Source organism: Hylaeus volcanicus, chromosome 8 (genome assembly GCF_026283585.1).
Source record: "Hylaeus volcanicus isolate JK05 chromosome 8, UHH_iyHylVolc1.0_haploid, whole genome shotgun sequence".
In the NCBI taxonomy this organism is placed as follows: domain Eukaryota; kingdom Metazoa; phylum Arthropoda; class Insecta; order Hymenoptera; family Colletidae; genus Hylaeus; species Hylaeus volcanicus.
This window is the reverse complement of record NC_071983.1, coordinates 15,024,928-15,050,913: the sequence shown is the minus strand read 5'-3', so window position 1 is coordinate 15,050,913 and position 25,986 is coordinate 15,024,928. Positions and strand designations below refer to the sequence as shown.

At 34.9% G+C, this 25,986-nt stretch overlaps 1 protein-coding gene across 5 annotated transcripts in view; it reads right to left on the bottom strand.

Moving 5' to 3' along the window:
- Positions 1-25,986, bottom strand: part of LOC128881602 (protein split ends) — a 142,235-nt gene that overhangs the window by 35,536 nt on the left and 80,713 nt on the right. For all 5 annotated transcript variants that reach the window (XM_054132833.1, XM_054132828.1, XM_054132829.1 and 2 more), the window contains exon 2: positions 7,879-8,181. In XM_054132833.1, the coding sequence (XP_053988808.1) occupies positions 7,879-8,181 (303 nt within the window). The remainder of the gene's footprint in view (positions 1-7,878; positions 8,182-25,986) is intronic.

Sequence of the window (25,986 nt, the reverse complement as noted above, 5' to 3'; positions counted from 1 at the left end):
ATTATATACTTATAAATGAATGTCCTTATTTATATTAATGCACGATGTGAATATTATGTACTTATAAATTATAAAATCAAAAAGAAATATTATATACTTATAAATCAATATAAATTTCTTTTTTTTTTTAACAAAGTTTTAAAAATTAAACAGTCGTGCGAATACTTATTGCTTCAATATTTCTATCGATTAATTGTTTTTTTCTTATTAATTTCGCAACTTACATAAATAACTATTTTTTTTTTTGTACTCTATCTAGAGATTTCCAAGAATATGTAGAATGTCATTGTTTATAAAAAATAAGTTAATAAATTACAATTTTACATAGTTTTTTTGGAAATTGATCGGTGTACGAATAACTCTCTACACCCACTGTATGAGTCTTTAAATGTAAGCAACAAAAACGCCCAATAGTAATAAAAATAATTTCGTTATCTTTCATTGTCTTCAAAGTTTACGTGAATTTTGTTGTTTTCGTTATTTTCCACGTTTTCTTAACTGAACATCTTCAAAGTATTGGAAAATACATAGGATTATTTATCTCTCCTTAATATCATGACTAGACTACGAATTGTATGCACTTATAAAACACGCTAATATGGAAGGCAAACAAAACGCGTACAAACATATTTTATAAAGCCATGTAATAATATTAATCTATCATTTTGTAAAGATACATACATACACGGTTTTATGTAGTCAAAAATGCCGCAAGCATGTAAAATTCACAGTCCAGTAATTATCAAACATTTACCTATTGCAAGGAACGTTCGATCAAGTAACACAATTATTTTGAAAAACAGGTAATATTAATATTAACCTAAAGATTCCAAAGCTTGCGTGGGACGTACATAATTTATAATTAAGAAAACGATTCTTCGGATCGTTTTTTAAGAAATAAATTTCATGGGATTCGATAGGACTCGATCTTGTTTGGAAATCGATTATGGTCACTGGGATTCAACTTTACTTAGATTCCTCTTTTTGAAAGATTCGAACATCTTAACTGCACGGTAAGGTGATTCGGACCAACGCGTACGGAGACGGGAATAGCCAGGGCAGTGAACAGCCGACATACGTGTAGCATGTATCACGTGGCCTGGCAAAATGAATGCGTGGCAGAAACGTTTTCGACGTTCGAACAGTGGCACACGGCAGAGGATACGGATGTTCTCAACGTTAACCTCCTAAGGGACATTGACACACATGCGCACGTTTGCTTTTATATTAAAATTACCATTACTTACAATCACGATATCTTTTAGAATTAAAAACACTGTAAACGGGTCTATTCGCAAGAAAATATTTAATTTATCGATAAAGCAGAAAATGCAATTTTTATTTTTTAATCTTTTTCATTACTTATATTATTGTATAATATTCGAAAGAAAATATTTAATTTATCGATAAAGCAGAAAATGCAATTTTTATATTATTTTTTTCATTACTTATATGATTGTATAATACTACATTCCTTATATGTATAAGGGGTAGAAATTAATTCTGTGCCTTAATAAACTTGCCGCTTATTTATAAAGGGAAACCATACAACATACAACTAACATGCAGTTGTAAAAACAAAATATCAAAACCAATACGTATGTTTCATTACGACGAAGGCTGTAAACGGTACTTTAACGTAATAAGATGGTCAGTAAATACCTTTATTAACCTGGAATCATAATTACATGTAAAGGCGCAGAATTAATTTCTACACCTAACACATTACGATTCTCACCAAATAACAGTAACATTTCAAATAGTTGACCATGTGTGGAACTTTTTCAAGCACCTACGTCAAAGTTTAAAACGTATTTTGTTTGATAGAAAAGCGTGCATATATTATAGATTAAAAATCTCATACAGTGGGTGTAGAATGTATTCGTACACCGATCAATTTCCCAAAAATATTTTGTGTGAAATTGTGGTTTCTTAAATTCTGTTCTTTTTTATAATCAATGATATTTTACATATTCTCGGAAGTCTCTAAAATAGATATAGTCCAAACAACATTTACTAGTTAATGTAACTTGTGAAATCAACAAAAATTTTTGTGAAAAGTGGGTAAAAGTATAGAAGCAATAAGTATTTGTACGATTCTTATGACGAACCATCTACAGTAGAGATTGTAACGTAAACACATTAGTTTATTGCTCCGTACGAATTAGAAAACATCAAATTTCCAGGAAAATATTAGGTTGTCCCAAAATGTTTCTGTCGTTTTATTAATAATTAATATATACACAATATTTTATGTTTCATGTTCCATTACTGAATTGTGTACGATTCATTTCGCTTCGTTACTGTTACAGCATCAATGTCTAAGAAATTAGATTGTCTATTTATACAAACACTGCCACAGAAAATAATTGAATGCAACTCACGAAAGAAACTTTTGGGACAACCTGATAATTTTAACAATGGCTCTAATAGAGAAATGGAAGAAGATCCCACTTCGAATAACTAATGATTTAGTTAATTTAATGCTTAGAAGAGTTACAATAATTATAAAATCAAAAGGAAATCCCACGAAGAAAGTATTATATACTTATAAATTAATGTAAATTTCTTTTTTTTTTTAACAAAGTTTTAAAAATTAAACAGTTGTGCGAATACTTATTGCTTCAACATTTCTATCGATTAATTGTTTTCTTCTTGTTAATTTCGCAACTTACATAAATAGCTATATTTTTTTGTACTCTATCTATTCTAGAGATTTCCGAGAATATGTAGAATGACATTGTTTATCAAAAATAAGTTAATAAATCACAATTTTACATAGGTTTTTTGGAAATTGATCGGTGTACGAATACTTTCTACACCCACTGTAATAACGTGAAACCAGCGGGCAACGTGTTAGAGTCTCTTTTTGCTTCCAATGTCGCAAATTTATTTTATTGTACTATTTTCTACATAAATAATTTCTTTCAAAACATTCGGAACCGCTAAAATCTCACAAATTTACGTCATACCTAATTGCTAACAAACGGCATAGCACAACTATCTGTTTATCGACCGTGTTGTCATCGCCAAAGTCGCGGATTTTTGTCACGTGAAAATGGACCTTTATACTGTGTCTGAACAACGTTACGATAACGAGTCATCGTTTAATCGATTATCTGTCTGCATATGTATTTCTACGAATACGATTCCGTGTCAAGACTACGTGGCTCATGACAACCACAGATGAGCAAACTTTCATTCGAATAACAGATAACGAGTAAAAAACAAACGCATATCAATTTCGTCATTCCGTTTATTCAAACAGAATTAAATTGGTATTTATGCGAAGAAGGGTTGTACTTCTTGATTCATTGTAGATAATAAAAAGTAGTTTTGGAAAAAAGTTGATGAAATAGTTGAATGCTACTACAAGGTTTTCCTTCCAATAACCTTCTGGTCTTTCATCGAAGCAATGCATCCGCAAAGTGCAACTGCACTTTCATATAAAAATTGAACTATTTATTTTTTGGCATAATAAAGATTACAAAAATACTCAACAAAAACTGACATTATAATTGTATATCTAATTTCTATCTAATCTACGTCTACTAGAAAACTATTGTTTATCGTAAAAGTCCTATAGCGTCCTATAGATTACAAATTCCTCCGCCCCTACTCCTTGTGATATAACAGAGATTATTCTCGTAAGCCTTACATTTTGCTGCATGACGTAAAACAGTGTTGTAATTATATAAAAGGCGATTGCTCGTATTGATAAATCCATGACGCAACAGTGCATAAATCCAACGCTAAACGCGTACCAGAAGATGATTGGAAGATGCGGATCGTACGTGAATTATATTTAGGGAAAGAGATAATAAATAGGGAATCTTGTATGGAAAGAAATAATAAGGCCGGTCATCGATAACAACATTACATCGATGTCGTTTTACCTGCTTCCTGTGACGAGTAATTTAATTAATTCTCACGACGTGACTCGTCGTGAAAATTGTTCTTCACATGCGCGTCGTTTCCGTGACTAAAATATCCTACTGCCTTGACTTTGAACCACGTTAACGTTTGTAACAAAGATAACACTGCGAAAATTAGCAGACTTTCAGGAGATATTATCTCGCTACGAACCAAATAAAAAATTAAAAAATTGGAATCTTTAAACAGAAATCAATTTAATGCAAGTGTTCGGATCCTTTTCGCTACAAAAGAATTCAGTTAATCTATAGCTAGAGATCCCTACTTCACGTGTATCGAAATACCCGGGTACGCGTGTAATTAATGGATCCGTGTTTTAATCCGTGTATTTTTAATACACGGGTACGTACGCACATTGACTTGAACAGTTATTTTAACTAATAAATAAAGTATTACAAATTACACTAAAAAATTTATTCTGTTATATTTATTCTTCTTATGTTTATATTTTTTATTTTATTTATTTGTTTTACTGCTTATCAATTTGTTCAAAATTAATAAGGATCATTATTTTAGAATAAAAGCTTTTGTTACATAAAAGTTTGTATATAAGAATAATTGGATACTGTACCCGAATAATTCGATGTATGCGTATCCGTATATTTCAATTCACGTGTACGTACCTGGATATCCGTGTATTTTGATACCCGGGTACCCGTGTATTTACATAGATATCCGGGTGTCAGCGTATTTCGATACCCGGGTACCTGTGTATAAAAAATATCCGTCTTCGTAATCCCTTAATACACGGGTACACGGAACACGTTTAATATCCGTTCAAAACCGTGATCTCTAATCTATACGTATAATTACAGATAAATAGATATTGTATACTGAAGAGAACCCCCCAAAAATGGGTCTAAATGTTTAATAAATGGTCTACTTACACCTATTTCGTATAAAAGTATGTATCATTTATTGGATTTCGTCATTTTTAACAATAACAGTGTGTTAAAAGTGATGGATATACTATAAGTACAAGAATATGTTGACAAAACTATGTGAAACCTCGATGAACCTCGTTTGTAGCGTGTTGAATGATACAACGTTATTTTTGTTTTGCAATCGATAATAACAAATATTTCTCCAAGCATTTTTTTTTGTATAAAAATGACTTTGAGAAACATGATCCTATTTCCCTATCTATCCTTCCTCTGAGAATTCGCGATACAGCCCGTTAGTAGCGTATAATTTTCAAGTATAATTTAATTAACCGACTTCGAAAAGAAGGAGGTTACTCAATTCGACATGTATATATATTTTTTTTTTTAAATTTACTAGATTCCTTAGAATAATTTCAGAAAGTGCTCTCACTTTTATGCCAGCTGGTGTCTCTGAAAGACAGAGAGCGTGTGCCTGGATGTTTGCACGAAGAGACGAGAGATAGAGCACTGGGGTAGCCAACTGGTATGGGGGGGGGAATCAGTGACCTTGAACGACCAATTGATTTTGACCTCATAACCTCTTCACTCTGTTGTTCAGACACGCTTTTACTCCTGCGCCAAATATGACGATAGCCACTGGCTAATGAAGGGGATGTATAAGCTATCAATCATAGTAACAGTGGGAATAATCCCTCCGCGACCTTGAGTAAAAAGCTGACTTTGATCCTCGTATCAATCATCCGAGGATACAGAATGTTAACCCTTTGGCCTACAATCACGAGTGAGACTCGTGGTAAGGAATTTGGTCCATAAACCATAAACACGAGTCTGACTCGTGGTGCTTCGTTCGGATTTCCTACCTTCCTGTTTACTATGGTCCGAGCAATCGGTGTAGGTCAAGGGGTTAATACTATTCGTGTATATTTTCAAATTAGTCCATTCTCGGCCACATTCTCATCTGCAGTGAGAAATACAGTGGGCGTAGAAAGTATTCGTACACCGATCAATTTCCAAGAAAACTGTGTAAAATTGTAATTTATTAACTTATTTTTGATAAACAATGACATTCTACATATTCCCGGAAATCTCTAGATTAGATAGATTACAAAAAAAAAAAAAAAATAGGTATTTATGTAAGTTGCGAAATCAACAAGAAAAAAACAATTAATTGATAAAAATGTTGAAGCAATAAGTATACGCACAACTGCTTAAAAGTACTTTCCTGGAAATTTGATGTTTACTAACTCGCACGGAGCAATAAACTAATGTGTTCACGTTACAAACTGTACTGTAAATGGTTCGTCATAAGAATCATACAAATACTTATTGCTTCTATACTTTTACCCACTTTTCGCATTTTTTTTGTCAATTTCACAAATTATATTAACTAGTAAATGTTGTTTGGACTATATCTATCTTAGAGACTTCCGAGAATATGTAAAATATCATTGATTATAAAAACAGAAATTAAGAAACTACAATTTCACACAAAAGTTTTTTGGGAAATTGATCGGTGTACGAATACATTCTACACCCACTGTATGAGAATTCTGCTTTTATCAAGGTAAGTTTATTTAATTTCGACGGTAGCCTAGTCATGACAGTTACACTTTGTTTCATGAATATGATTGGTAACAGTTCGATGAATTGCATTCTATTTTTGTAATTTTAGTCAACTGTACTCTGAATCTATTAGTATTAGAAGTAGTCTACTAATTATTTTAGGTATGTCAGTGTGATAAAACCACATAGCGACTCTACCGAGTTCTCGAAAAGCTATAAATGATTTTATTTAAATTTTATGAATGAATATTACGAAGCTGGGATCATGTTTTTCATTGCATTTATATGACAGCGACTGGGACACCAATAGTAATTGAACATTGGTAGCTTGTTCTTTATAAATTTAAATATAAAATGAACTATTATTCAACAGATACTACTCAGAATGTTCTATTACCATTGCGAGTCACAATCGACAAAAAAAGTACTTGAATAATCAAAACGATTACCTTGTAATTAGACTGCAGATGTTTGTGCAAGTATAATTCATATTTTCACAGATACAGAAAATGAATTGAAACACACATTAAAGTATGTTTTTCGTTGGAAACGGTATACATTTATATCATTATTGATATTTTACATATTTTTGCATTTGTGCAGATTGTCATGGAATTCCCCATATATTCGTTTCCCATAAATACATAAACGTCCGCAATCTACTTATAATTATTTAAAATTCGAATGAAGACCTCTACCAAGCTTTTCCTCATATATTCTGCAGCAAGTCCGAAAACGTTAAAAATCTTTTTTTGAACTATGCCACGAATATAAGAAGGTTAACATTAGGTTTACGAAGCACAGTCATTTTGACCCATTCCTATTTTCACAAGGTTTTCCAGAACCAGTTTATATTTTTCGCCGACCACATATGCTGACATATCCACATATTAGGTGTACCGAAAAGTAATGTCATTTCTTTTACATTAAATTCAGACAAATACATTCATAATACATTTCTATTTTTGATCGATTATGTAATTATCCTCGTTATCAACAACGAGGATTGCCATTTAGTGTGCAAATATTCTAAACTAGTGTGCAAATATTCAATACTAAATGGTTAAAAATCAATGAGTTGATGAATGATAAAGAAGTATTGAGATTCACAGAAAGGACATTACTTTTCGGTTCACCTAATATAAAGACAAGCATATATCCAACTTCATTTTCATTTGAGCCTACTAATTAATTTTAGTAAATCAACTTCGTTCATTGAAGCATTACTTCGGCAATAGAAATCTAATGAGAAATCTCCGTCAACCTAGTATTAAAAACCACTGGCCCAACCTAAGAACCTGACCCACGAAGGCTTTAGGAATTCTGGTGCAATCTGATACCAGTGACGGCCAAAACCCTAGGCTTCGAATAAATCTGAAGTTTGCTGACATGTTTGTCTCGTTTCCTTCTTTGGAAAATGTTCAAAAGAGGAGATGAGACTTCAGATTTATTCGAAGTCTAGGGTTAACCCGTCACTGTCTGATACAAATGAACTTACCCGTGCGAGGGAAACCTGTGTTGAAGATGTTGTGGCTCGTAGTATTGTGTGGTAAGGGCTCGTTCGTCCAAGGTATGCTCAGTCGCGTGGGCCTTCGCTGCGGACTTGATATCCATGAACGCCACCGTCGCGGAGGCACCCCCGGTGCTGTTCGAGGAACTGCTACCCCCGCCACTGCTACCGTTCCCAGAACTGGAACCGGAACCACCCTCGTTGCCTTCTCCGAGGGAACCACCGGAACCTCCATCCACGGGGCACTCTTCGCCCCGCGGCAGCAGCTTGACGCTCTGCACGCGTCCATACCTAAAACATTCAAAATTTTCGGTTTATCGCAAGATTACTATAAATCGTTAAACAAACAAAAAAATCAATCCACGCGATTCTGATAACGTTATTAAGCCTCTCCTATTCAAATTTTCTATTTTCGAAACATTCTCGTTGAGTCTCGCTCGACATAGAATCGCAGAGAGTTCAATTTAAAGGGCTGGGCGTTATATTGTAGGCACTGAACCTTGATTTACGAGTTATTAAGGAGGGTGTTAAGAACTGCTCATTTTTGGCATCGCCTGGAAATGAAAAATTCATGCAGGATCTTTTAGAGTATCTCCCAAGGAACAAAAAATGTCCTTATCACTTTCCTAAAAAACGATGGAAAAGTTGTCAAAAATACGTTCAAAGTATGAATACGATTATAACGGACCTTACGTATATTTTACATTTCGTCGTCTTCTTCTTCGGATATCGAACTGTCCTCGAAATATTTAACGACTTTTTATACGTCCTGCGATTACTTCGACAGATGCACCACGGAAACCACTAACAGTTGAACAAGCGAATCAGTCACTCATTACGAAAAATCGTTCACCGTAGAAGTAATTAATGGATGCATAAAAAATCGTTTCAAGTATTTTTATGGAACCATCCAAAACACAACGTTACCTACTTTATTCCACGACTTCAAAATAGCTTGTGCCATTTTAAATGCAACATGTACATCACCATCTACATCTGCCCTTGATAATTTAATTACAAATAGAATTTTCCAATATTCGAACAAAGTTAATCATTTATCACAAGTAATTCAAGCGGAAAATATGAATATAAAGCGAGCACAATTCCAACGTATGGAAGTTACAGAATTAGAGTTTTTCCCCGGATTAACTTACAACGATCTATGCTTATACGCATGTGGAACATACCAAATGAAGCAAGCATCTGGTTATTACGCCGGTCATATAAATGACAGCGGAGATTTTGAATTTCAAGTCGCAGTACCATTGTACAATATTGATTTAAAAAAATACCAGATTGATGTGGAACCGATTAACGCCATTTTATTTCAAACGAAACTGCATTCACGACATTCAAATAGTTTAAAATACTTTGTATATGTACTAATTGATCAAAGTAAAACCGCACTGGAAGTCATACCTGCACACTCATTTGGGTGCAAAGTCGGAGTACGCGTTGTTGGTTGCTGTTCCCATGTAGCCATGATTATATGGTACTTTGGATTTGCTCGATTTCAAGCTTCAATTCATCTACCTGCTGAGTTCCTTATTACTTATTTCGAAGACGGTTCGATATCCGAAGAAGACGACGACGAAATGTAAAATGTACGCAAGTTCCGTTATCATCACATTCATACTTTGAACGTATTTTTGACAACTTTCCCATCGTTTCTCGGGAAAGTGATACCGACATTTTTTGTTCCTTGGAAGACACTCTAAAAGATCCTCCATGAATTTTTCATTTCCAGACCATTCCAAAAACGAGCATTTCTTAACACCCTCCTTTATATTCCAATAAATATATAATATATAAGATTCAATTTAAAAAAATTAATTTGTTTTTCAAATCTGCCCTATTATTTTACTTACAACGAAGTTAGTTACCATTTGTTCATTCGAATCGAATAACTTTTGTAGAAACATTTTTTTGCTAGCTTCATCTCATCATGAGATATTTAACCATTCCGATTTAAACGAAACTCCTTGTACATCATTTTTATACAATTTTCAATTCAAGTGTCATAAAAGAAAATTATTTGTTAACCTAATAATTTGCTTTGTATCATACAAACATCACGTTGAGTTCAATAACGAATGCTTTCCCGTACATAAGCAGTAATTTCTACAATACAACACTACACAGTAGTTGTGACAGCAGTGCAAAGCGGATTCCCGCTAGAGTCGTTTAAGATTTCTTAGAAGGAAAGATGCGAGCACAGAGACGTAATCCTCTGTCTCTAGAAAGCTCTCACGGTACCTGACACCGGCACAGGAAATTAAATCTCAAAGAAAGGCGATGAAAGATAGGAAGAGCGAACTGAAGAAACACTATATAAAGTACTAGCAATCATAAAAAAACTGCTTCAGAGATGGATCGAAATAAAAAAATGATCATTACTATCAAAATAACGTAAACATAAATAATGTTGGAAACGTGGATAATACCTAATTATGAAAGATGTTATCTCAGTCCTAATTTGTCATACTTTATATTCGAACTCCGTTCGTGCTTAAACATTAGATAACAAGTACCTTAATTAGTATATTTATGAAAATATTCATTCGAAGAAAAGTATCAGGATCATATTCGTTTCTCATAAAATGGATATTACAGTTTCAATTACAGAATGAAACATGTTACAATGAACAAATAAAAATTGAATTCTTTAATCGAATAATCGACTACGAATGAATTGTTCGACGTAAGCTTCATTCGCAGTTGATTACTTAATGGGGGAGTTTGGTCCAGCTAATGTATTTTTTTAATTCATATAATTTCCGGATATAATTAATTTTTGTTATTGACACTTTTTTTACATATAAAGGGACGTTCAAAGAAGAAAACTTGACAGTGTAGATTTAATTTGAATGTTTACATATATAGATATAGTAGTCGCAAGGAAAGGATTCGGTCAAAACAGTGGGATACGTGGAGCCCTGGTTAAACATCTGATAGATAAAATCAGAAAATTTTTTTCTTTAGTACGTACATACAATGCGTATGAACGTCAATTTGCAAAAAAAAGATTGTTAATTGCAAAAATGGCGGCACAAAACATGAAAATGAAGGATACATGTTGACCGTTATTTTGCAATAACTTTATGTTATAATAATAATTCATTAAGAGCCGAGTTTCATTACCATATAAACTTAGGTACCTTCAATTTAAGCGTTGAATCAAGTGAATCGAATAAAAATTGGATGAGCTATGCGTCCCACCATTTTGACCGAATCCTTTCCTTGCGACTACTATATCGATATATGTATACATTCAAATTAAATCTACACTGTCAAATTTTCTTCTTTGAACGTTCTTTTATATGTAAAAAAAAAAGTTACAATAACAATAATTAATTATAGCTGAAAATTATATGCATTAGAAAAATACATTAGCTGGACCAGACTCCCCCCTTAAATAAAATTTCCCTCATCCCTGGCACGCGGACAGGCTTATTTTAAAAAACGGAACTGTGTTACGTGTCGTGTTTTCCTCGGAGGCAACTTGGAATCGGTACGCTTAAAGAAAGCGCGCGTCTTGTTTTCACCCTATAGAAAACTGAGATATTGAATTTCGACGAAATTAAAGAAAACAAAGAGCCAGAGTTGTTTCTGGCACACCCTGTGTACAGAAAGCTCGCCAGTAGTAGAAACGGGGCTTACTAGGCGAGGGTAGGGTAAATCCTGAAGAGAGTGGGGATCCGAGCGTCGGGATAGGTCGACAGAGGAGAAGAATATTACGCGCAAGCGCAAAGACTCCAACGGTTTCGGAGTATCTCGGGGAGTTGTTCGTCTAATCTCGCGTGAGTCGCACGTATTTCCTTGTGCGTTCTTCCGAAGAAATCCTTTGTTTTTTTTTCTCTCCCGGATCATCATATACACGCAGCTTTCAACACATCAACGAAAAATGCACTTAACAATTAATCCGTTGTTTGTTCTACACGCTCACAGGCGTCAGTATAACGCCAGTCAGAGAATGCGCGACAATATGGGCGGCACACCTTGGACTATAGTTCGCTTGGATTAACTGCGCAAAGTACTTAACTAGACCGTTAGAAAATCAAGGAACGGTGGATTTATAACGAAAAACACGAGAGGACGCTAACTTATCACGATTCTCTCTCGAGCATTTTTTTGCATCGTGAAACGTCGGATCGTTTCGAATGGGGCGTGGCCCTTCTTCCATATGCCGTGTGATTCGATGGCGAGAAAGGGGCGCGCGGAAAGCTTTGTATAACGGGTTTTCGTCTTTCTTGTTGCACTTCGTTTCGCTCGAACATTTCCAACATTTATTCGGCGTGTCGGAACAGGTTGGATCGTCTGTTAACGAGAGACGTTTACCCGTATCTCAAGAATTATTTTAGAATGATCGTCGACGAGAACCAATTTCCGGAGTTATCTCGGTTTCGCTACCGAATGGAGAGATGGAAGAGAATAAGTTTTAATATTGCAACATACACATCCTCTGGAAGATTGTTCCCACGAAATGGCTGCCGCAGCAGCGATGTGCCGTTTACCCGCGACTTCCGTAATCATTTCCATATTCCACATTTATTGTTCGTAAATACGATACCGACCAGATAGTAGATATTTTTTCACGGGTATTATATTACTATCTGTGATGTGTGGAGTGCTATTTCGAAATTTTGTTTTCTATATACCAGACGATGAAATCGTTGTTTACGCGTGACGATGATATTAAATAAAAGTGAAAAGAGAAACGCAGTGAATACGGAGAGGATTGGTATTAATTCCCGATGGTTAATCGGTATCGGGCGTTCATTCTACGTGACATTTCGCGAAAGAGAATCACGCTCTGTGCGTTGTGGCCGCAAATGTTTCCATCCCAGCCCCGTTTGCTCGGCCTCCCTCTTGTTTTCTTCTCCTACGCACACATTCTCGTACGAAATGTGCGCGCGCACACACACCGAAGCCCTGAAAAGTCTCGCACACCACGGCGAACGTCCTTTTCTGTGGCATCAGGGCCGGGATTTCACGGGAGCAAACGACGCAAAATAGAAACATAATATAAATGAAATTCATAGTTATCTTGGTAGCGAAGACAATTCATATTTCTATTATTCAGCTATATTATGCCTAAAATATTAATTTTTCAAGCTCAAGAAGTACATTAAATAGAAAACGTCCTAGAACGATCATTATAAATCATACAGAAGATATATTAGGCGTAGAAATTAATTCTGTGCTTCTATATTTAATTATCTATAACTCTAGTTTAAACAAATATATTTACTCGTCATTTTGGTACATTAAAATACGAACCTTCTAAATCCTCAGTGTGATGGACATTACATGCAGTGTAATATTTTGCTTGTTATTATTCTTCTACAATTTTTACAACTACTTGTAATACTTGTAATCTGTTAGAATAACAATAATAAGGCAAAATTTACGGCTACCAATCATCGAATATACATACAACGTCGTAATGGTCATCAGATTAGGACTTGGTTATACATATGGTTGTATAATACATGTTTAGATTGACATAGATCAATTTAACATATAATAACAAAATGATGATTAAATATTTCCATTTAAACTACAGTTGTATAGGATCGAATATAAAGGTACATAAATAATAGAGAAATAGTTTAGGAATAAATGTGCTTGTATACGACATAAAATACGCCATTTCTGAAGGTCTTAACATGCATTAATCATGCCCAATTTCTTATTTAAACTTGTTACAAAGACATCAAGAAAAATAATATTATAAACATACAGTACAATTTCGAACAAATAAAATATTTTCGCGGATTACGTTCTTCCGTTTCTTCGTTTATTTAAAATTGTAATCTGTACTTGTAACAATGTTTGTTTCCGGAAACAGAAAACGTTTGAAAACGTTTGCTCCTATCTTGTTAATACCTTCGATAATTGTGTATTTTAAAAAAAGTTGTAATTATACGTTATGTAACAATGTTATTTATTGTTTAATACGTATTACTTTGAGCTTGAAAAAATAAGACTGGATGCCCTTTTAATTTGCGTTACGGGCACCTAAATTGAAAATTACATCGTGGGCGCTGGTGGCTCTAAGTTCGGCCCTGTGTGGCACACATGAGTGAAAGCGGGTGAGAGGGGAGCGACGAGAGGAGAAGAAATAAGATAGAAGGCCATAGGAGAGGGAGGGGAGGGAGAGGGGAAGCCCAAGTGCCACGGTGGCTGGCTTGGCTGGCGAGCGAGCCACAAACCGTACCCATTCCCCTCCATGAACCCTGCTTGCCGCTTGTCGAGGAATTTTACTTCGGCAGACTCGCTCCCAGGCTCAATTCCTTCGTTTCTCTCCACGTAGCGAGTTTTGCTTTATGTGAAAACATTAGCATGACTTTCCATAAATTTCAAGTCTCTAGGTCAGAGTTGGATTTTCGTTGCAAAAAAGCTCTTCAGACGACACGGAGAGCGTAATCGTCATCACGTGAGTATGTAAATGCTGCAAATACGACACATAATCTACCAGTATCCGATCTCGCTTGGAAAATATTCGAGCAGGTCTACGAACTGGATGCGCGTTTGTTGTGCTGGGAGAAATACAGTGGTACTTCTTTAGAGTACTCAGAGTGTGTGATGTTCAACGTTTTTTTTCACGTTTCGATCTCTAAGTGATTCGCTTTCAGAATATCGTTACGCTGTTACGCGTAATAGGAATATCGTAGAGCTTTCACGATTCATGTAAAGGAATAGTGAACTTTTCGGCGTTGAACTTTCTTCTGTTATCGAGTGGAATGGAAATTGTAGATATTTTCGGTGTCTTAACGTGTGCCTGCGGCACGTAACAATTCCTTTGAGAAACTGACGAGGAAAGTCGGGTAACTTGGAAATTTAGAAAATTTTGAAACATTGCGTGCCAGTACTATAGTACCAAATTAACCTTTGAAAAGCAGAACATGAATTTTTCTTACTCATAGAATAATTGTAGTATGGTGAAAGATACAAAAAGAAGTTCAAGCACAAATGTATCTGTTTTCTTTACCTCTACGTAACTACATAAATTGCAAAACTCATGTTCTTTACATTATCTCTCTACAAGTCCAGGTTCTACGATTTCTATTTTCATTCGAAAATATTTCTGTGTAATGGATATTTATATAATCAATTCAGTTTAACATTTGTTTAATAAAGAAAACTTTAGTAACCAATTTGAAGCTTATTTTCCAATTAACCAATTTGCTACTTATTTTATTAGTATTCATCTTTACTTATGCAATTTTGTTGATACGAAGAAAGATGCAAGTTTCGTTTGAATTTTTACTTTGAAAAGAATCTGCATTTTCGTAGAGGGTTATTTTATCTCTTTGAACCATGCTATGACGCCGATAAAAAATGGCTCTGCAGGACGGTTGAGTAATTTGTACGCAATGTTTCAAATACTTTCTGAATTTCCGGGTTGCCTAACTTCTCCTTGCGAGTCTCATGACCCACCGCGGTGGCATCCACTTGGACAATCGTTTGTCTTTGCACGTTTGAAATGGGAGACGTACAGGAAATCAATACATCGTCCCACGGTTAAGAGTTCCTAGGCTGTGCGAATGCGTGAGAATGAAAGCGCGAAAGAGAGACGGAGAAATTCTCTACTTCCAGAAATCAATTAACGTGTCACGCGTAATGTGCATCAATTCCACGACTATTCACAATATTTGGCGCCAAGGGAGAATGGAATTCAACTTCCGCAGGGATATTGACACATACAGTAGTGCTCCACAAAAGTCTTCGCGGGGAGAATAAAATTTTTGTAAATTTAATTTTATTTGTATTATACCTACTATTAAAGTAGAATTCACATATTCGCAAATAGGAAATTTTGTTTTTCAAATAAACAACGAATATTTCTTTACACGGTATGAATCAAAATTACTTCTAATTTAGTTAAATCCATCCATAGATGATTGTGAGCTGTAATGTGAGCAAAATTACCCTAAAAAATATTAATATTGTAATTACGAAACTAATAGATTCTACTACCAGATGTACGAAGACTTTTGTGGGTCCTGTTTGGTACTTTGTGTATTTTACACAGAATCAAGAACATTGTATATTGCATACGTTTAAATAAACTAAATTTAAACAATGCTTCCATTCGTATTTAGTTACCATTCATTTTTATGGTAAATAATATTTACTATTAATTTCCATAACCCACATCTTTTGTTATTTTCGCTACTTTTCATGCTAATTGTATTTATTCATAGAATTGATTTCGTAAATATACTAGCAGTCCAGCATTAAAAGTTTAAGTGGTGTGATAGAAAACGAGGTTTACGGATAGGATTCTTTATTTCCTCAGATCTCGGAATTCCAAGCTCCGTGAGTGTGTCGATTTAACCTTAACAATACACGGAGGTTCTACGATTCCGCGAAGAACGGCACGAATAAAAAGGGATACAATGCAGAACGAGCACTACGGGATAACAACAAAGAAAGAACGCTTTTGTTCCTCGACTTTTTCCCGTTCCCTATTTGCCCCTCTCGCGATTCCACCGTGGCTCTCACGAAATCAGATAAAAAAAAAAAAGCTATATCGTGCTATGTGGACGTTAGCAACCCCGGAAATCTCCCTGGGAGGTTAGGAATTAACAGTGGTTCGTTTGACGAGCGACAAATACGAACTTCTTCCGAATATTTAACTACTCCTTTGCTCTAAACTTCGAGGTAAACTTCTAATAACTTTGATAATCTTGTTTCGTGAGATAACTTTCCAAATAGTTACTGCTGTATTTGAAATAACGAAATAAATTCTCTTGGCGATAACCGATGTGTTTTAAAAACGTTACGTTCCCACACACTTGTTGACGGTTAGACTCGCGATCTTTACGTCACCAAAAATTATGAAACGAATGAAACTAAAAAAGAAAGAAAAAGAAATTAATATAAGAAATATTTCAACAGTTCAATGGGTTCCCATACAAACTTTGCTATCTTAATCTACGGCTAAAAATAAGACTGAGCAAACAGTGGCGTATTCCACCTTCACGAGGCTTGAGATGCTAATTATTTAAAAAAAAGGACCTCTTTTAAATTCGGTCCCACACTGTTCAGGCAACCAAGAAACAAATAACGGAACGTGAGAAAAATACTTGATCGAAAATGATAATTCGAAAGTAATACAACAAGCTGATGGTCACTGAAATGCAACTGTACAAACTTTAGTAGCCGTCAAATTTTGCTTATATTATTCTACAGTTACTATAATTATCAAGCACACTTTTAATCTGTTAGAGTAATAATAATAAGCAAAAATTATATATACATATATGTATACATACGTTATAATGGCCATCAGATTAGGACTTAGGTTATATAATATACGGTCAGACTCCTAAATATTTGTACTCTCTATGACTATTAAAGAAATTTGTCTAAATTTGATAGGTGTGATGTTTCCAACTAAATTTTTCATTATAAATGTATACAAGTTTATTCGTGTACATATGTATAATGAAAATTTTATTTGACAATATCATACCTGTCGCTTAATTTAGACAAATTTCTTCAATAGACATAAAGGATACGAACACACATGGGACTTGAGCGTATGTATTACGTTGTCCCAAAAGTTTCTTTCGCTTTATTAATAATTGTAACATTACTAAATTGTGCACGATTCATTTTGCTGCATTACTGTTACAACATGAATATCTATGAAATTAGATTGTCTATTTATATAAACACGACCACATAAAATAATTGAGTGCAACTCACGAAAGAAACTTTCGGGACAACCTAATATAAATCACATAGTAATGGAAACCAGATTGAAAATCTAGAAAGTAATTGAACGTATATTGACAGAATGACGATCGAATACGTCTTACTTAAGCCAAAGTTATAAATGATCGCATACAATGGCACAGAATTAATTTCTACACCCGATAGAAACGAATGGCACCCAACGAATGTTTGAAACATTGATTTTGGAGGCTCTAGGCAGATGTATTTTCCGTCTATAGTGTAATGCGCCACTGTGTGCCAATACTTTTGTCCAGCACTGTAAATTCTTCGAAATCGAGGAGTGCCACGTCTGTCCGGGATACCGTGTAAAAGGCACGAAAAGTCTCTCACCGAACAGTACCATTCCGGGCAGACGACACTGACACAAGCCGCAAACGTCGCAAGCAGCAACGTCGGGACGCCTCAACGAGGCCGGGAGGACGTGGCAACAGCGCTATGACTCAGCTCTCCTCGTTCCAACCGCTTCCCCTTACCCCCTCCCCCCTATCCCCCGCTTGGCAACCCACTACGCAGCTGACGCCCTTCCCCTCCTGCCAGGGAACTCCGCCGCGGTACGACTCGATTCTATCCTTCCTCGTGTCGTGTCCGAGAGATTCCCCCTCCCCCTCCGCCCCGTTGGCCACGTCTACCCTCCCCTCGTTCCACTCCCCCTAACGGCTTACCGCTCCACGCTTTTTCCCTCTACCCACGACCCCAACTCTCTCGGGGTACCGACAACTCGTTTGTCCCCCTCTCTGGAAGCGTGCGCGGCCCGATTCCCCTACACGGCGTCGTGCTACTAGCGATGGGAACGACACGATTAGGTATCCACGATAATCGAGCATCTCGACGTCAAAGTACTGGGGAGAGCGTTAATACCAGGGAATACATTTTGAAATCAAGCTTACAAGTTTCAAATAAATGAACTTCGATACGAATGTAAAGAGCTTTTTGAAACAGCGGAGTGTCTACTACGAATTTATACGGATCTCATTGAAAATTACCGACGCAGACTTCACCAACATCATTTCCTACATTGCGATATTAAATATTGTCATTTGCGAGGACATAAAGAGCGTTTAATTTGCAATGTGTCGATCAAGACTGATGTCGGTCATTTTTCATGGACCTTATTTATACCCTTATTTAAGTCAGTTATGTACACAATTAATGTATATTAGGTTGTCCCGAAAGTTTCTTTCGCGAGTTGCACTCAATTATTTCATGTGATCGTCTTTATATAAATAAACAAACTAATTTCATAGATATTCATGTTGTAATGTTCATATGTTCAGTAATGTAATATAAAACATAAAATATCGTGCATGTATTACTTATTGATAAAGCGAAAGAAACTTTTCGGACAACCTAATACAATTAATGTGTACAATTATCAATATTTTTTCGTCATTGGAAATATAACAATCAAGTAACGTAGTAATGTCTACAGTTAAGGAATAAAAATCTTACTAATGAAGTGTAAAATGTATGGATGCTAAAATAAAATTAAATGGTACATGTATCCTTTTTCTCATTTAAATTCCTTTGTAAAAAAGAAGGTGATACATGTAGTCGGTATTAAAGATACCGATGAAATACCGATAATTAATGATTAACTCTTTGAGGCACGGTGGGATTAAAAGTGTCCCACCTTTTTAATCCCACCTCGAAATTTTGCAATAGCTGCATGTGTATAAGTTTATATTTCGTCTTATTTACGTAAAGCAGTTGGTAATATATTCATACAATGTTACAAATGTATGCATTTACGTTGGCAACTTTCAACATGCTAAGTTGTAACATGTAAGTTAACTTATATAAAAATTAGTTCTATATAAACAAGTGAAGTGTTTTGTAATAAAAACTAAAGATTAAATTTGTTTGCAAATGATGAAAGTATGGTGGGATTTTATACGTCCCACCATGCAACTTGGGAAGTAATACAAAAAAAACATATTTTAGTTATTGTTTATGTTTTAATATTCTTAAAGCTATAAATGTGACGCCCCTTGTTATTATATTTATTCTGTTACATTGTGTGATACCTTTATTAATAAAAATATAACAATATTGTTTGATTTAAAACGCAATAAAATTCGTGTGCAACATGGATCTATTTTATGACCTGAATTCCTGTGCCGCAGAGTTAACAACTAGATGATACAAATTCAATTTGATACTATTCGACATGAGATTATGATTTGCAGGCTAATACCGAGGGTATTGATTCGGTATCATTCCCATCGCTACGTGCCACTGCCAAGACGAGCGTGCAAAGTCCCCTTTGGAAGAAAAACACCTACCTCTCTAGCCCCACCACCCTTGCCATTTCTGCTTTTTCTCTCTTTCCTGTCTGTCTTTGTCCTTACTCTCCCCTCTCTAACCTACTCGACCCCCACCCTTCCTTTTTCACCGTCCAACGGCTTCCTCCTCCTTGCTCCTTTTCTTTTGGATCTTCTCTCTTTTGGGGTTCTCTCCTCCTGCCATTTCGCTTCTGTATATCCGTTGTCCCAACGAACAATGCAACGTGATCCAGGTGTAGGAAAAAAAAAAGGAGGACGGAGAGAAGCCCACGAATAGACGAAACAGAGGGAACGTAGAGAATAGAATCGAATGGATAGCGAACGAGAGAAGATTTCGAACGAAAATTGTGCGTAGTTTGTCGATTCTAATAAAGTGATTTTTGTTTGTTATCCTCGGAAGACCAAACAAATTTTTCCTTTTCTTCGAAAACTAGCAAAAGCAAAGCAAGCATTTTCCTATTTAAATTGTGCAGTTACAACGGAAAGAATTCTTTTCGAATTATTGGGCATAGAAAGCTGCCTGAGATAAGTATTAGGTTGTCCCAAAAGTTTCTTTCGTGAGTTGCATTCAATTATTTTCTGTGGCAGTGTTTATATAAATAGACAATCTAATTTCTTAGACATTGATGCTGTAACAGTAACGAAGCGAATATTGTGTATATATTAATTATTAATAAAACGAAAGAAACATTTTGGGACAACCTAATATTAATTTCTATTAGCTAGAATCGCTGTTTGGACTACTGTGCGACGTTTGGCGATAACAACAGATTGTTTTAATATAGTGACACGTACACTTTCTTATTACTGGGTTGAGTAAAGTAAAATAAAATAATTTAATACTTTCTACGCGTCTAATTTTGGGAAGGGACGAAAGTAAAATGAGATTTCAATTTGATGGGAGTTTTGCGTAAAGAATAATAAACATTGAAGTAACGATACTTAATGATAAGTTGTAAGGCACTATTTGTAATTTATTATCTTATTTGATACTGTTCTTTGTTGTTTTACGAAATATTAATTTTAAGGAGCTTCAAGCTTCGTATAAAAAGATTACTTCAATGCTTTTCTATGTCTTAGACATAACTTATAATCATATGCACAAAATTATTGTAATAATGGATTCTAGCTATGGAATTGTAAAAAACTGAATTGTTTAACTATCTGGTACTCACGAGACGCTTTTATAAGCTGGCCTCGATCGTGTAAACAAAATGTCTATTTGATATAAAATATATTAACTGCAGAAATTAATTCTGTGTCTTTCTAAGGTAAACCTACCATGTATTTATAAAGAAACACCATAAAGCTTTTCATTCTTTCCTCACCCATTCCAAGAGAGCACGTATCGTTGTAAATCAACTTTCAAAGCAATCTGTGGGATTCATTACATTGTTGACACTTTAATACAACAAATGATGGGTAAATGTTTCTAAAAAACATAAATAATAAATAAATACTAAACGATTGAATATAAAGGCACAGAATTGATTTCTATACCTAATACGTTCCGTTTCGAGAAAGATATTATCCCAAAATAATGTTCTCAGCAATAAAACGCGCCCGCACTACCATTATTCAATGAACACGTCCGTTTAAGATAAGAAATGGCGCAACTACCAGGTTACAAGGTAAATCAACAACGGGCTTAAAACGTATAACGTGCACATGACTTTGTTCGTGAAATGTGCTTCCACGACGATAATAAATTAAACCTTTCTGCTACGACGCTACGAATGCTTACTTCCGGCATTAATGTAACGAAAACACGGTTGAATAATTGCTCCCGAGCTGTGCGGAGTATGACGCGGCAGCCATTTTCCAATATTAGGTTTGGATGGTTCAACTGGCTATATCAATCGATTAACAAACGAAATATTGAACTTTAGACCGCTGGTTCAGTCACCTACTTCCTCCTCTTCGACTCTTTTTAGAAATGAGATCTTCCACGTATTTCAGTCTTTTTTTCTTATGCGAGATTGAAAAGGCTCGTATCTGTCAAATCCGCTGATCCATTAAGCAGCAGCCATTTTGTAATAGTAGGTTCGAATAGAAAGATTTCATCCGCGCTAGCGTTTCTTAAGCTTTTTCACTCGGGGAATATTCTTTGTGTCATGATATATTTACATTATTACAGAATCATAATTTATAATCATTCTAGCCGGAATAAACATCGTTAAAACGTTTTCGATCTCAGGTTTCGGGACCTCTTCAGTATAATGTCAAGAAAGAAAAAATATGTATAAAAGAGAATTATACATGAGTACAAAATATGTTTTTGTAAACTTGCATTAAAAAAGATACGCTGTAATAAAACTTCAGAGTGTAGACTAACGATAGACCACGTTGTATACGTAAACAAAACTGTAAGTTTCTAATAATCATATATTTGTGATAATTGATAGCCAAAGAAAAAACAATCTTTATAGTTTGAATAATCAAAAATCTCAAATAAATTTTGATACATTGTATGATGTAGCGTTCCACTTACAAGGAAAGCTTTTTAGGTGTCCGTTTCCGATTGTTTTGATTTTTGGATATGTTCTAAATTACCGAAAAATAAGATATACGTATTTCTTTATATTGGCCCGTTTTCATATTTAGGGGGTGAAACGATCCCGTAAAGTTTCAGCTGCGATAGGCTATTATTATAAACAAATTATTTTTTACAACATTTAGAGCCAGATTTTATATGCAAATAGAAAACCATGAAAATTTTTCTTAAAAAGATTTCTTCTATCTATGATAGTTTCGGAGATAGTTTTTTGCAGCTGAAACTTTAGGGGGTCGTTTCACCCCCTAAATAAACAAACGGGACAATATACAAAAATACGTATATCTCATTTTTCGGTCCTTTAAAACATATCCAAAATCAAAACAATCGGAAGCGGAAACCTAAAAAGCTTTTCTTGTTAGTAAATTCTCTTATCTTATTATTGAAAAGAACTTTCTATAATGATGTTTTTTGATAGAAAAAATAGGAGTCATGTAATAAGTAGACTGCAGATTTTATGCATTTATGATATAAACCGATATAACAAATACATGCTAAGCATAACCAAAAGGACTTATGGAAAATGAAATAACAATATTATTATATTAATTGTAGTATTCTACAATTATACAATTATTCTTACAAAATATTCAACATACATTATACACCTTGAATGCATAAAATCCGCAGTAATAAGTATGTACACACAACAATTACTCTATTTTACAGAAATATCCATCAGTTTTTATAAATATGGCAATCAACATTAATTTATAGTTTTGCTTAAATATATAACATAAAATTCACAGGCTATCGATAGTCTAATTTTATTCTATTTCAATATAACTAAACGCGGATTCACAAAATAATAATTTGTGGTATTTATATACAGGGTGTTCAAAAAAAAAAAAAAAAACATTCAATATTTATCTGGTGTATAGGGCACACTGTACTGAATAAAAAAAGCTTTAGTAAACATAGGTCCAAAGGTCAACCATTTCTGAGATATAAACATTTTTGTTTGCTAGTATCATGATTCACTTACTACTTCGGGTTTTCGATATTTATGGAAGATTTTTCATATGTCCACCGCTCATTTCTGTACACGAAATTGAAAAAATGAAATTGACGAAATTGTCGGCACTTGAATAGGAACATTCGGAACGCAATTTATAAACGCTGACATAAACATCGCATGGGATGGAAGCAAGTAAATCAATCATGATATTAGCAAACAAAAATGTTTATATCTCAAAAACGGTTGACCTTTGGACCTATGTTTACTAAAGCTTTTTTACTCAGTACAGTGTGTCCTATGCACCATATAAATATTGAATGCTTTTTTTTTGAACACTCTGTATAACTTTGAATTAGATACGAGGATCGAAAATGTTTTGATGAAGCTTGCTCAGACTACAATAATTTGGATTAGAATTATCAAACGAAGCAGAAAGTCGACAATCGCTTTTTCTAATCTTAAATTTCATTAGAGAAGTCACGATGCACGAGTGTCACCCGGTACAAACGAACTCTCAGGTTCAAAACCTCGCTGGCAATGTCAGCGACGACGATAGTACGTTCCGTTATTTACGCTTCGTTCCATAGCGAAGGTTATCAACATCGGTTATTACAATGCACACGGTGTGCTATTATTATCGTTCGCAGAATGTCTTCGACGTCGTAGAAAGTTCCTTGGCACACTAAGCACGCGAGGAGTACAGAAAGAGGCGAGAAAACGAACGAACGATATCCTTTCCCATCACAAACTTTGAAACAAATTTAAAATTTCTTTTCTTTTTTTCTATATTAACATATTACCGACCGGCAACGATTAGATGTATAAATAAGTTTAATAGTATTTTTTATTTTCATAACATTAGTATTCTATTAGGCATAGGAAATTCATTCTGTGCTTTTCCAAGGTAAACTTACCATTTACTTAAAGAGAAAAACTATGCAACTTTTAGTCTTCCTTTAATCATACTTTTCAAGAGAGAGGTTTGATGTAAACCAAATGTCAAATCTGTATGTTTTATTACTATGGAGATTGGTACTCTAACATAACAAAATGACTAGTAAATATTTCTATAAAAATTAGAGTTATGAACAATTAAAGATAAAGGCAGAGAATTAATTTTTACGCCTAACATTCATCTGCATATAAATTTATTTGATGTTAAATGCAAGTTCGTCAAATATTTACAATAAATCTTTGGAGTTCCCACTGTACCCTCGCGAAAATATCATGTGCAGAGATTTAACACGTTCACTGCACGACTAATACTCTTGAAAATTTCTACTGCGATTTAATTTTGTTTACAGACTTTCGGAAACTGCGTAATGAAATATTTATTTTGGTATTTAGTTCTGTAACTTCATCAAAATTCAAGTATTTCATTTAAATTTATTTTCTATGACACTTAACTTTCAGAATTAATAGTTTTCGTTTTTCAGCTGAAAAGCACTGACCCATATATGGGTGACGTGGCGATCAACGTGTTAACAGGAGGAAATCTCATTAGAAGGCCAAATATGAAGTGTTCCTGGTGATTCTTTTTGGACAGAGACAAATTCTCTTAATTTAAAGAAGAGCCGTATTTCAAAAATTCCTGTGCGAAGCGAATGGAAAGAATCACCAAATGAACTTTAAAATTTAAGTAACATGAAAACGGAACATAAACTATTCTCTGTAACAAAACATATTCCAAGAAACACTTAATACTTGAACCCTCAATGTGGTTTCCCTCCAAAAAATTGATTTCGCAATCGATTTTTTGCAAGAATCGAATATCTCTCGGTTCGATTGGCGAGAAGGGGGACGGAGAGGACGAGACGCACGAGGATCGATACGAATGCAATCGCATGCAATAATTCACGCGTTATCCGCTGTCCTATTCTAATAGAAGCGCGAGAGAGGGCAGGCCATCGACTACGAGGCCGCGTGGGTTCGAGGTCGAAGCCGTAGAGTCACGTTAGGCGACTGCCGTCTGTGTCGTAGCCGAGGTGCCGTTATTTTAATGCAGATACGCAAGCCCGGACGAGAATGAAAGGTTGAAGGAGACATTTGCGGCGTACAGTGCGCGACTGCGACCCAACCAATTGGCTAACGCGCTGTCAACTTCCGTCCCATCCGATTTCGATCTTTGATCTTTGATGTATTGGGCTGTCTGGAAAGTTCATGCCGATTTCTAGTAGGCGGTACAAGTCTGTATATATCAGAATGGATGAAAACAAATAAAATGTGTACATTCCTTAACAGGTGGAAAGGTTGTGGAACAAAATGGTACACATATAATTCGATAAATATACATAAAAATTCAAATATACCTTTGAATTTTTCTTGAAAATAGGCATGAACTTTACGAACAATCCAATAGATATCATATTAGGTTGACCAAAAAGTTCGTTCGAATTTTAACACGCAAATAATAAATAGCTAATTTTCTTACAAGGGAACATATCCAACTGTCCGTCTCCGATTTTAATGAAACTTGGTGGGTACGTTAAGCAGGTGAAAATAAGGGATACGTATTTTTTTATAGCTGCCCAATCGCAAGTTTAGGGGTTGAA